The sequence below is a fragment of the Platichthys flesus genome, chromosome 15 (genome assembly GCF_949316205.1).
Source record: "Platichthys flesus chromosome 15, fPlaFle2.1, whole genome shotgun sequence".
In the NCBI taxonomy this organism is placed as follows: domain Eukaryota; kingdom Metazoa; phylum Chordata; class Actinopteri; order Pleuronectiformes; family Pleuronectidae; genus Platichthys; species Platichthys flesus.
In genome coordinates, this window is record NC_084959.1 from 4,430,571 (window position 1) to 4,442,636 (window position 12,066).

Here is a 12,066-nt window from a genome sequence, read left to right on the forward strand (position 1 = left end):
ATAGAAATAGAAAAGTGAATCATTTGAGGACCTGAACTTGATAACACAAGCGATTGGAAGACCATGACAGCTGCTCACTGTTTCCTCACTATTTATAGATCAAACAGTACAGACCAACAATTGAGAAATCTACTTATTTTATTATAGTTTCCTTTCTTAGACCTAGACCTTAGTGATTCTCTTTATTTAAAAGGAGAGGGTTGTAACTCAGAGATTAGGAACACTTTGACACAGTAATCCAGACTCAATGCTTGACAATTAGTTATCTTTCCTTGCCACAGGGACATTATTCAGCTTTTAGAGGAATAATTTGAAATGTAATTTATTTAACTAAATCCCAGGCTAAACAGTGCATCATGGATGATTATGATCCCTGTTTGACGGTGTTCAGTCACCTTGTCTGCTAAACCTGAAAAAGACGGATTTAATAATACATGGTACAGTTCAAATAAAATAATAATAGCGACACCTTTGGACCATTCTTTTCAAAGTCTTTTTTTAATTAAATGAATAAAGTCAATGTACAAAACTGGTACAAATACTCAGGCTCAGTAAAGTTGTATGGGATAAAACTGTGTGTTGGGATCTGTGTAAATACACAGGAAGGAACACGCCGTTCTCACGCTGAATCACTTTCCAGAGGCATCTTCACTTTGTCCTTGCAGAGCAGCCAACACTGCTGCGTTTGCATTCCTGAACATCTCAGCACATTACAAGGCGCCATTACACAGACAGGTCCAAGGCTGGTCTTTAAACAGTTCATACATGTGCAGATTTAAAAATAAATATGTACATTTCAAGGAAAGAAGAAAATATAATTAAAAATGCAGAAATTGTATGCAAGACTGAAAACAGATGCTGGACAGATATCTCATCCATCTCTCGGTTACTTGACCTCACCACAGTTGTGAAAAGGACCATGTTCAGGTTTACTCATTAAGTAAAAGAACAACAAAGTACAAGTGTCAGCAGCTTCTCATTACAACTGAGGAGAGTAATAATTAACACAGAGCCACTTCATTAAAACTAAACTGAAACCATGACGTGAAACTGAGCAAAGGACTCAAACAAAAACAAATATTTGTTGAGGTTGGACTTTAGGGGATTTGTACTTTCATAAAAATGTATTGATGATTTGTCACATACCGACAATCCATAACTATTTTCCCTACTTAACTCAACTATTGGCTTCAGTTGTGACTTTTCAGTATAAAATGATAGTGTGTAGAATGAGATATTTTTCAAATAGAAAATATAGATAATTTTATTGTACAACTTTAAACTATCTGGGTTTTTTTGGCTCTGACGGATGTAACTGCAGCAGCAGGGTCAACATGACCTTCCTTACACAAACAGAGGGAAATATATAAAAAAAAACAGATCCTGGAGAAACATCCAGGAACAGACATCGTAACGTTCCATCACATTGTCAGTTCTGTATCGGACGTATTCTCACATATACCAACATTTGGTACATTCTCTACTGTTCTCTCCTCGGTACAGAAACTCTAATCACTTGTATGCTTTCCCTTCAGGAGTTAAAGTCCCACGACTGCTCTCTTCAGGAGCACTCGTCTCTTTTCCACACTATCACCATGTTCTTGTCGCTGAGGGCCACCAGGTAGCGTAGCTCAGGGTCCATTGCTACACTGTTGATGGAGGGGCCCTCCACTTGGCTGTGACCCTTCTTCACCGGCGTCGGCCAGTCCAACACCTGCCAAGACGAAAAAGGAAAAGAGTGTTTAAATCTTGTGTTTTCAAAGTTGTCTTTGCCAGAGTCTTTACCCATTAAGATTTCATGTAAAAAGAGTTCTGAAGTAAGGGAACATGTCTATGCGATACCTCAGTGGGCTGAATGGGTTTCCCGCTCTGGAACCGGTTGTTCTGGAGGTCGGTGATGTGGTACGTCCACAGTCGTCCTTTGTCGTCACCACACACGACGTAGACTTGTCCTTAAGAGAGGGAAACAAACACACACATATTCAACTGTCACTATCGCATGGGAACAACTTGCAAACACACTCCCAAACTACTTATTTTAAACATCAAACAACTAAATGCTTGACCGCTTTAAGTAAATTAGAACATTTTACATAAAGCACTTACACCTTTTATTTGAATGTTTTGGCACTTCTTTGTTTAATTGCTATTACATGTTCACATTTGAATCAAACTTCTCATGTTTATATTTTTTGAATATAGATAAAATTGATATATAATTTTTAACATTGCTTTATTCAATTAATCCTTAAAACAATAAAGATGAGGCGGGGTAGCTGCCCATCTGGAGTGAGTTTCATATGGTGTATTTTCATATGGTGTGTTTGTGCCTCTTAACTGATTTTAATGTTTGGTTTTACTATAATTATTGTTGATTTTAACTATATGAAACCCCATGAAAGACTATTTTAAGGTTGTAACCATTTTCCGGCTTGTAAGAAACAAAGCATTAATCCTCAGAGCGATGCTTTTATTTACAATTGTTCCTCAAATACAGACTTTGTTTATCTGCTTCTCAAACACAAAGCTCAGCAAACACAGTAAACTGGTCGAGCCTCAAACTGAGACAACGAAGCTGGCGGCTGGACTGAATCAGAACAAACTGTCTCTGTTATGTCCCTCTATTCGGGTGGCACTGACAGGCTCCTTAATCCAAACATATGGTCGACGGCCTCCTTGTACAGAATAAACTGTTAAAGTTGAAGGTAGTAAAAGTCTGGCGAGCAACATGGAAATTCACTCGACTGCCTTTGGCGCCCCCTAGCTACCCAAAGTGCTATTAACCCTCTCAACCGTAAACTTGGATTATACTTATGGAAAGAGTCACTGAGCTTTTGTGCCTTGAAAAAATGATTTAAGAAATGAAACCAACATGATGAATGCAGCTCGACTGTTGATGTGAACTCACCGGGGCAGGTGTTGAGAGCCAGGTATGGAATCTCTGTGTTGGCCCACTGCAGCTCAGCCAGAACCACAGCACACACCGTCCTGTTCTTCTTGTCCGGCCGCTGAGCCTTTGTCCTGCTCCAGCTCCACAAGTAGATAGAACCGTGCAGGTGGTTCTTGGAGGCTAGAGGAGCCCAATGAATTGGAGGAGAAACAGAGGAGTCAAAAGGATTACAATTTGAGATGTGGGCACAATGTGAGGATGTGGGAGCACATGTTTGAGGTTCGGTAAATAAAACAAATCCTCTGTCAGAGCCTTTCTTACCAACTATGTCATTAGCAAGGAAACTCAGGCCATCAACAGTGTGGTAGTCATGATCTTTGTCTTCCTTCTTATAAATGGGGAAAGTTATCTCCATCTCCTTGGACCTACTGAAGAATAAAAACACACATTTTACCGTCAGTCTGGATAATTTTATACACAGTACAAGTCCAGATAACAAACCCAGTCTCATGCAGACATGTGCTGTTGTCTCTACATTAATATGAAGGCATTCATTTTAACCATCTTTAATATAAAACGTGGAATCTGTAAGTACGTTTATGTTCATCACTGCAAAGCTCTTGAAAAGAATCGGACACCTACAAGCAAACAAACATTTGTGCATCTTCCTGTGATAAGTGTCTTTACCTCTTGGTGGTGCTGTTGTTACCGAGTTGTGTGTTGAAGCAGTGCAGGCCGTCCTCGCAGGCCGTGAGCAGGTGAGTGCTGGGCGACGTGGGCGGGAGGCAGATGTGCAGGGGGGTGGCGCTGGTTTCCAATAGCATCAGCTGACTGGATCAACAAACAGAGCGGAAATATTAGAGTTTAACTTTGGTGACTTGCTTTAAAAAGAAACAGCCGTAACTTTCTGATCAAACTGTTGTTCTACAGACCCATTTCTAATCTGTGAATTAACGAGGCAGGACTACTCACACAACTTTGTAGTTGTACTGGCTGTCCACTCCCCCGATGTCCCACATCACGATCTTGTTGTCATAAGATCCGGCTACAGGAGAAAAGGTGAGAGATGAACAAATGCTCGCAAAGTAGGAATGTCAAAGATCCTGAGTCAGGTATGAAACCACCAGAACTGTCCAAATCTTTACAGGAAAATAATGTTTCCAGCAGTTTGTTTAATCCCTGAATGTGTTTTTACCTTTATTTAAAAAGTAAAAACTGATTGAATGCACCAGGTCTCAGTTAAACCAGGAGACTGGTGTGGAAACTGAGGATGTTAGTCTGTAAGGAGTGACTCACTGAAGAGGAAGTTTCCCTGCTGGTGGTTGAAGCGGAGGACGGACAGCGCCTTGCGGCTGGCTCTGAACTCCCCATAGGCCACGTTGTTTCTGGGGTGGATCAGTTTGACCAGTCCTCTCTTTCCACCGGCCGCCAGGATGCTGCAGTGCTGCGCCGGGGCCCCCCCTCCCCGGGACATCAACACCGTGGACCAGGCCAACGAGAAGAACTCCTGTTTGAAGAAGGAAAGAACAATTTAGGATGTAAACACGATTGATTTTATCCAGACAATTTCTCTAACATTAGGCTGCTTTTCCTGCAGCACCAGTTTTATCATGTCCATTATAGATTAATCAAAACTTACTAAATGAATCACAAATCAACATGTTACATGTGCTAGTGGTATTTGTACAAGCTCAAATATATAAGCAGATGTCATTGACCAAAGGGAAGAAATAGGAGATGATTCCTTGTAATTTGGGGAAAGCTGTGTCATAACCACGAGGACGGAAAATTTGATTAATTTCTATGACGTCTTGACTTTTTCTTCAGAAGCAAATTCAGCCAAAGCTATTCTAAGAAAAGTTACTGAAATCTTGGGGAATAAATGGAACAGACCTCTCCGGAAACTTTATACTTCTTCATCACCATCCCCGTTTCACAGTCAATCACACAGACTGAGTCTCCTCCACAGGTTGCTACCAGGCGGCTTCCAGCAGAATCATCTGTCAATACAGGAGAGAGATTAACAAAGAAAAGTTAAAATTATCTGAAACCTTTTATTTAAAGTCTCCTTTTAGAAACGGCTCTGCGGCTGCTTTTGAAATAAGTGAGGGAAGTGATGGTCATGTACCTGTGGAATCTGGCAGCGGCTGGAAAGCACAGGCCCACAGCTGAGTGGAGAAGTCGTCTGAGTTGTCCTGTTTACTGTGACACTGGAGCACGTGGAGAGGCTTCAGACGCAACGGCTGCAGAGCGAAGAAACAGGGGCATAGAGAAAGAGAAGAAAGAAAGAAAGAAAAGAGTTTAATGACAAGACATTCCCACAATGAGCACAAAGAAAACAACTTAATTTAAGTATTGGGATTGAACCCAACACAGACATTGTATGACCCCTCGCAGACGCCTCACAGGTGTTTCTCTTACCTTGCTGCAGCTCTTCACTATCGGCATCACATATTTTGGCAGCCTTGTGGCAGTAGAAACTTTTCTTTTGATAATTTCCTCCTGTTCAATCTGGGCCGTGTCATCTTTTTTAGAAGCCCTCTTGGGCGCGTCCTTCCTCGGCCGCCCTCTGGTGGGGGTAACGGGAGGCAGCTCGGTCTTGCGGGGGCTCATCCGGACGCCGTCGGTTAGCGTCTGAGACTTGAGGCGGAGGGCAGTTTTGCGAGGACTGACTTGGACCGGGGATTCTGGGAGATCTGAACGCAGCTTCTTGCGAGGCGTCAGTCTAATGTTGGCGTCCGCTACTGGAGATTGTTTCCTCTTGGTAGGAGTTGAGATTTCCTGAAAAAGCAAATGCATGATATAAACCACATTGCAGATTGAAAATTCCATATTGTCAGTAAAGCTTGGTCCAAACGTGAATTTACAGCAGTTCATCCCTCAAATCCTTACACAGTTGTCTTTGGTCTCAATGACCTCGTTGCTCTCCGGCTCTTTCTTTGGATCCACCAGAGAGAGCAGGTACTCTTTAGCTATAATCTCCACCTGAAACAAACAGAAGCACAGAGACGGTTACTTAAAAAATGACAGAAGGACAAACAAAAGAAAACGTCTGCACAGGACATCGTGAACTAACCTTCCATTTGGTGAAGTCAGAGACTGAGCTGGGTCCGTATTTAACCTGCTGTCGGGCGGCATTGACAAAGTTCTTCTCCAGGGTCGTGAGCTTCTCGGCTGTGACCGGATCCGGGAGAGAGAAGCTCTTCTCCCAAACTGCGATTGTCTAAAATAACAAAAGACACAGTTTAATCAACAACATCAGGAAGAGCCTGGAAATTTAGATTGATAACTGACACACCAGTCAAAACTAATCAGTTTCATACCCGGGTCCTCAGGTTCTCACTGTAGACGAAGCGTAGGTGGTTGGCACTGGTACTGACATCTTTACCGTTGTACATCCTCAGCTTGGGTAACAAGACCATCAGCTTGTGATTATCACTCACCTGAGGAAGAGAAGCTACATTAACAGTCTACTTATCATTCCTCTTCCCCTCATTGAGCGTATCATCTCATTAATAAGTGAGGATCTTCTTATACCGACAAGTTTGTATTTGCATGTCCGTTATTAGTTTGGTTAAATTCAAATAACGTAAGAGCGGCTTCATGGAGTTCAGCACCACTTCAAAATAAAATAATAAAGGCAAATAAAGGCAATGTATTCAGAGAGGTGCTCCACATCAAATCCCCTTAATCCAGTGCCTGAGGTGTAAGTATGAAGTTTTACTGCACATCATCCCTAAAGGAAAATTCTTATCTTCTGCATAATTTTGCCAATAGTGTGAATATTGTAATCTCTGGATTTTCAGCTGTGTCCTCACCGTGATATAAAGGTTGTCCTCCAGCTTCAGTTCCTCCAGATGGCTTAGAGACTCCAGAGTCGTGACATCCTCCATCTGGTTGTCGCTGAGGTCCAGGTAGCGGAGCGCCGGCAGCTCCAGGTTCTTGGGAAACTCTTGGATTCTGTTCCCAGACAGATCCCAGCGCTCAAGGGACCTGAGACCGGACAGCAGCTTGACGGGCAAATCCTGATGCTTCAGTTGGAGCTTGGACAGACTAGAGGAGCGGAGAGCTTCAAGTTAGTGTTTTCACAGAGCAGGGAATCAAATACAATCTGTGGCAAGTTTTTAATCTCAGCATTATTATTGACTCTCCTGGTTAGAGGAGGGTTGTAGGTTATAGAAGGAGACCTTCAGAGCAAACACTAAATACATAGGGATAAGAGCCAGCTTACTTCAGTGTCTTGATTTTGTCCAGTTTGTTGGTTTTGGGAGAACCTTTCTCCAGCAGTAGTTTCTCTGTTATTTTCTCCATTGTGTATCTGTAGGGAAGAACTCTTGGGTTAAGATTCCAAAGAAACAACTGCAGAGCACAGAGGGTGTTTGGAGAGTGATCAGATCTCGAACACAACCTCAATGCTTTCACACCTGAACTTGGAGCTGAGCACTTGTGATTGGCTCTCTCAGCAGGAATACCGGGTCTTTACAAGGTCTTTGTCTAGCTTGGTTTCAGTCAAGTTTGCATTTGGACAAGCACCACAGGGAGAAGCGTCTGACCTCTCAGCTCCTTTGATTGCTTTTTCGCATATTCAAGTGCAGACTGACCCCCTGGGGCACAAGTTCCTAAGACTAGACAACAGTCTCAACATATAAAATGCAGCCACTTCTCAACATGTCCATTTTATATAAAACCACAGCTAAATCAGATTTCTTCTTAAATCTCCTACTTCTAAAAACATGTATCGGTCACAGGAAATATTACATATCATAGAAATGATATAATACTTTATCAGTCTTACAACAGCAGCTAATTCAAAAACAAGCTTCAGTGAGTAATAATAAGTAACATGCGAAACTTAAGTGGAGGTGAATATAAACTGTTGAGGTTCCTACTGTTTAGACTTTTTATTTAACAAAAACTACAATTGTAGCCTCAATCAATTCCTATAATACAAATACACATCCACTGTGTGTATACAAGACAGTTAAAGCTAGAGAATGTCAATCAGACACTAATCAAACATCACAACACAAATTAAAGCCATATTTGTTGTTTTTTTTATCTCAAACAATGTTCAGATCAACTTTACAAACTCTACTTTCAGTATTCACCATCATATATTTGTAAACACAAGGAACTTAAACGCGGGGTGTTTTTGCTGATAAACAACAAAGCTCGGCTTACCCCGCTTGAAGCACTTTCACTTCCTGGTGTCTCGAGTCACTAACGTTCAGATAAAATACAACAAAACACTAATTCTGGACTTTGAGTGAAGATCCACCTCACGAGTAAACACCAGTTTGATCATAGCTGTGATATTATAGATTATATAGATATAATATGTAGATGAAACTACTCACTGACTCCTCAGCAGCTTCAGCGCAGCTCGTCCACAAACTGAGCTTTCCCGGGAAAACTCTATGCACATCCGGTGGGCGTGGTTTCAGCCATGCGCTGAGCCCAGTACGACGCATGCGCGACAAGCACAGAGCCGTTGCTACGTTACGGGACCTCTCATATGCACCAGGTATGTTATTATATTATATTATATTATATTATATTATATTGAAGCTTTGTTACCAGGAGTATGTATCAGCTTGACAAAATGCCCCTGCCCAGAATATTTAAATATACAGATAAAAAAAACAATTCAATTTAAAAAATAAAAATAGTTATTATTAAACTTCCTCTATTTTTATTTCTCAGTTGAAATGAGTTGGTTTAATAACGGTTATGGATATTCAACCAGGTTCCGCAGGGTGGCGATGCAGCACTTTGAGCTACCTATGCTGTTAGCGGAAGTAGCTGCAGGATGATGGCCCCTGCTCCTGTCAGCAGCGACTCCCCCTGCGCGTGTAAAGGCGTCCGCCGCTGTCTCGTGTGTGAACAGATTAAGGGAACGTGTAATTTGGAGCCGAGTGATCCTGAGGTGAATGATTCTGAAAACTGTTGTTGTGTTAACATCGTTTTTTATGAGCAGGAAAGAGACGCAGCTAATGCTAACAGCACTCACAGCTAGCTACGGGTGCCCTCACAGGACAGTCCAGACTCCCCGAAAAGACGACTTCTTCTGCAAAAGCTTCAGAAACTAATCTACTTCGAGCTCATGTTAAACATGAGCTCGTTTACTACCATTTAGTCTTATTGAAACAACATAAACGGAAGTAATCATCCACATGCTACTACATTATTGTCACGTGTGCTCGATAGAAAGCAAGGAGGAGATCCTTTAGGTAAAAGTACTAATATCATACTGTAAAATAATCTATCACAGCTAAAACCCTCGTTGAAAATTTAAGAAGTATTTGACAGTCATCAGGAAAAAAATGCACATATTATATATGAAGTTATACTTATAAAGGAAACCATATCAGCTAAATGTCCCCTCTGACAAATACTAAAATCCTCTATATTATTATGACTGATGCCTTCATGTGTAAGCAGCATTTTGCTGAGTTTGAGATGATTTATAACTTATAAGTTTTTCTCTGGGACTCTGATTATTGAACTTGATTGATTTCGAAAATTATGGAAGATGAGCCTCACAACTAGCAACATTCCAAGGTCACAACAAACAAACAAAGCATCATATTTCCAAGCTCAACATCAGAATCAGGTTATTGGCCAAGTAAGTTTGCACAAACAGGGAATTTGACTCGGTAAAGTGGCTCTCAGTTACTTACAAAGAATACACATCACAAAACAAACATAACAAAACAAAACAAAGCAAAACAAAACAAAACAAAACAATACAACAGTCAGAACAGTGCGACGGTCTAAGAAAAGAAGTGCAGGTGTGCATATTACAGTTTTCCAGTGAGGGTGAATTAAGTAAACATGATTAAATATAATTATAATATATATATAATATAATATAATTTTGGGAATAACTGTACAGTGGTTATTATAAGGATCCAGAATTATTGCACAGTGCCACAGTGTGTTGGCTGTTCAGAAGTGAGACGGCGAGGGGGAAGAAACTGTTTTTGTGTCTGGTGGTTTTGGTGAACAGAGATCTGTAGCGCCTACCAGAGGGGAGGAGTTTTGTGTGTAAAATGATTAAATTGCCTGTACTAAAGCAGCTGTAAAATGTAAAAACTGTAAAGTAAAGCACAAGTACCTAAATGTATTACATACTTTATTCAAGTATAATACTTACATCTCTGTCTGCTAGGAAAGATATTTTTTTGTGAATGGCATTACAGTTATGCTGCTTTGTTGCTTGATTGACATTGTTCTTCCTGGACAGGAAGTAACTAAAGTCATGAACCTACCACTTTCCTGATAAAGGCATTCATTCATTAGTGTAATATTGTGCTTTATCATAACAAACGGATTTAACAGGAATAATATGTCTTAGTAATTTTTAGTAAACCTAACGTATTGTTTTTATGTGAAGGTTGTGCATCATTTTCTCTACAATCCTGAGACAAGACGGGCTGTTTGCGATGATGCAGAGGCTTTGTCCTTCCCCTTTCCTGGTGTCTTCCTGTGGGAGAACTTCATATCAGAAGCAGAGGAGAAGGCGCTGATAAGCTCGATAGACCAGGATGTGTGGAACCAGTCCCAGTCTGGGCGAAGGAAACAGGTTATGTCAAATGAAAATCAATATTTGCTTGCTCTAACATTCTGGTAGTTTTGCCACAAGGTTTTACCGTTCCTTTCCCAAATACAGTTACACTAACACATTTTAATCAACCAAGAGTATAATAAGTGTAAATGTAAGTGTTTACAAAAAATGAAAATCCCATTTAATTAAATGATTATTATCTGATGAAATAAACAAAATTCTCCTCTTCGTTGTTGCAGGACTTTGGTCCAAAGGTGAACTTCAAGAAAAAGAAAGTACGTGTGGCTGGCTTCAGTGGACTCCCTCCTTTAAGCCAAAAACTAGTGCTCAGGATGCAGCAGGAGCCAAGTCTGTCATGCTTCCAGCCAGTGGAGCAGTGTAATCTGGATTACCATCCTCAGCGAGGCTCTGCCATCGACCCACACCTCGACGACTCCTGGCTTTGGGGGGAGCGCCTGGTCACCATCAACATGTTATCAAACACCACTCTCACCATGTCGCTTGAACAGGGTCTTCCTGAGCTGGGACTCAGAGGGAATGTCCAGGTAGCTGTGCATCTCCCTCGCAGATCTTTGCTGGTGTTGTACGACGAGGCACGGCACAGGTGGAAACACGGCATTCACAGGGAGGATGTTCATGAGCGTAGAGTTTGCAGCACCTACAGAGAGCTGTCTGCAGAGTTCTTACCTGGAGGGCAGCAGGCAGAGCTGGGAGCACAGCTGTTGAACATGGCTTTGAGTTTTCAAGGAACTCCAATATGATCTGATGATGGCACTGGAAAACTGCACAACCAGAGATGGGAGTCAAGGACAAGTCTTTAACGTTTCCGCATTGAAACAGAATGAAGATGTCCTTCCCAAGGCTGAAGGCTTGAAGTTTGAACCTGTGACTCATCTCCAAATTCAACAGTTAACAGAGGATACACAACACTGTAATCTCCAGTTCCTCTCCTCTACAAAATTGACTAGTGCACAGATTTTTTTATATGAATATGAATGTGAAGATTGCAACGGATACATGTGCTTCTGTAGTTTAAAACCAAGGAAGTGCATAGAGTCTTGACTTGTGGACTTGACTACTGTTATTGATTCCCTTTTGTCCTGTGGCTGTTTGACTAAGTTTGTCCCAGTTAATATTTTGACCCGAACACTGTTTGTCCAAAAGCAATTGAAGGCACTCCAGGTTTGGTTTGACCTGTGAGTCAACAGTGCTCCAGAGATTTGAGGCGCTGATTGGTTCAAATCTGCACAATGAACAAGTCAAACGTAAAATGTATTGATGTCCACAAGTATGTAAAAATGCAGTTGATGAACAGAAAAGAGAAAGGAAAAAAGAGTAGAACGCAGTCTATCAGGTTGAGATATAGTATACACATCCCAACTTCCTCTGCTGACACCTGTGGTGTCGATTATTTTGCAACTACTGGTTTTCATCAGAAAGATTCCTCTCTAAACTGCCAATGTGATGAAACAGGCAAAAACATTTTTTGTGTCCTTGAATTATATAAATTTAGTGATTTCATTATTTTTTTAATCTTGCTCTTCACAAGTAGCTGTTAATATTTTTATTAACAAATAAATTATTTTTCATGCATTTTATGTATTTTATT

The 12,066-nt window shown here is 41.1% G+C and overlaps 2 protein-coding genes across 2 annotated transcripts; one reads left to right on the forward strand and one right to left on the reverse strand.

Moving 5' to 3' along the window:
• Positions 1-488: 488 nt before the first annotated feature.
• lrwd1 (leucine-rich repeats and WD repeat domain containing 1) lies at positions 489-7,202 on the reverse strand. Its single transcript, XM_062405457.1, has 15 exons — positions 7,122-7,202; positions 6,709-6,943; positions 6,214-6,333; positions 5,967-6,113; positions 5,783-5,875; positions 5,312-5,671; positions 5,019-5,133; positions 4,784-4,890; positions 4,187-4,397; positions 3,863-3,935; positions 3,578-3,721; positions 3,212-3,318; positions 2,909-3,070; positions 1,843-1,952; positions 489-1,714 (listed from the first exon to the last, which is right to left on the reverse strand). The coding sequence occupies exons 1-15, from the start codon at positions 7,199-7,201 to the stop codon at positions 1,562-1,564; spliced, it is 2,217 nt and encodes a 738-aa protein (XP_062261441.1). The 5' UTR covers position 7,202; the 3' UTR covers positions 489-1,561.
• A 1,460-nt stretch (positions 7,203-8,662) lies between these two features.
• On the forward strand, positions 8,663-12,055 carry alkbh4 (alkB homolog 4, lysine demthylase). Its single transcript, XM_062405906.1, has 3 exons — positions 8,663-8,816; positions 10,287-10,475; positions 10,697-12,055. The coding sequence occupies exons 1-3, from the start codon at positions 8,700-8,702 to the stop codon at positions 11,216-11,218; spliced, it is 828 nt and encodes a 275-aa protein (XP_062261890.1). The 5' UTR covers positions 8,663-8,699; the 3' UTR covers positions 11,219-12,055.
• Positions 12,056-12,066: the final 11 nt, after the last annotated feature.

Bases quoted from the DNA above. Each gene is read 5' to 3' on its own strand.
- lrwd1 (XM_062405457.1), bottom strand. From the start codon at position 7,201: ATGGAGAAAATAACAGAGAAACTACTGCTGGAGAAAGGTTCTCCCAAA. The intron at 4,891-5,018 runs GTACATGACCAT...CTGTATTGACAG, and splicing joins GCCGCTGCCAGATTCCACAG to ATGATTCTGCTGGAAGCCGC. The intron at 3,936-4,186 runs GTGAGTCACTCC...TTTCTCCTGTAG, and splicing joins GCAGGGAAACTTCCTCTTCA to CCGGATCTTATGACAACAAG.
- alkbh4 (XM_062405906.1), top strand. From the start codon at position 8,700: ATGATGGCCCCTGCTCCTGTCAGCAGCGACTCCCCCTGCGCGTGTAAA. The intron at 8,817-10,286 runs GTGAATGATTCT...TTTTATGTGAAG, and splicing joins TGGAGCCGAGTGATCCTGAG to GTTGTGCATCATTTTCTCTA. The intron at 10,476-10,696 runs GTTATGTCAAAT...TCGTTGTTGCAG, and splicing joins AGTCTGGGCGAAGGAAACAG to GACTTTGGTCCAAAGGTGAA.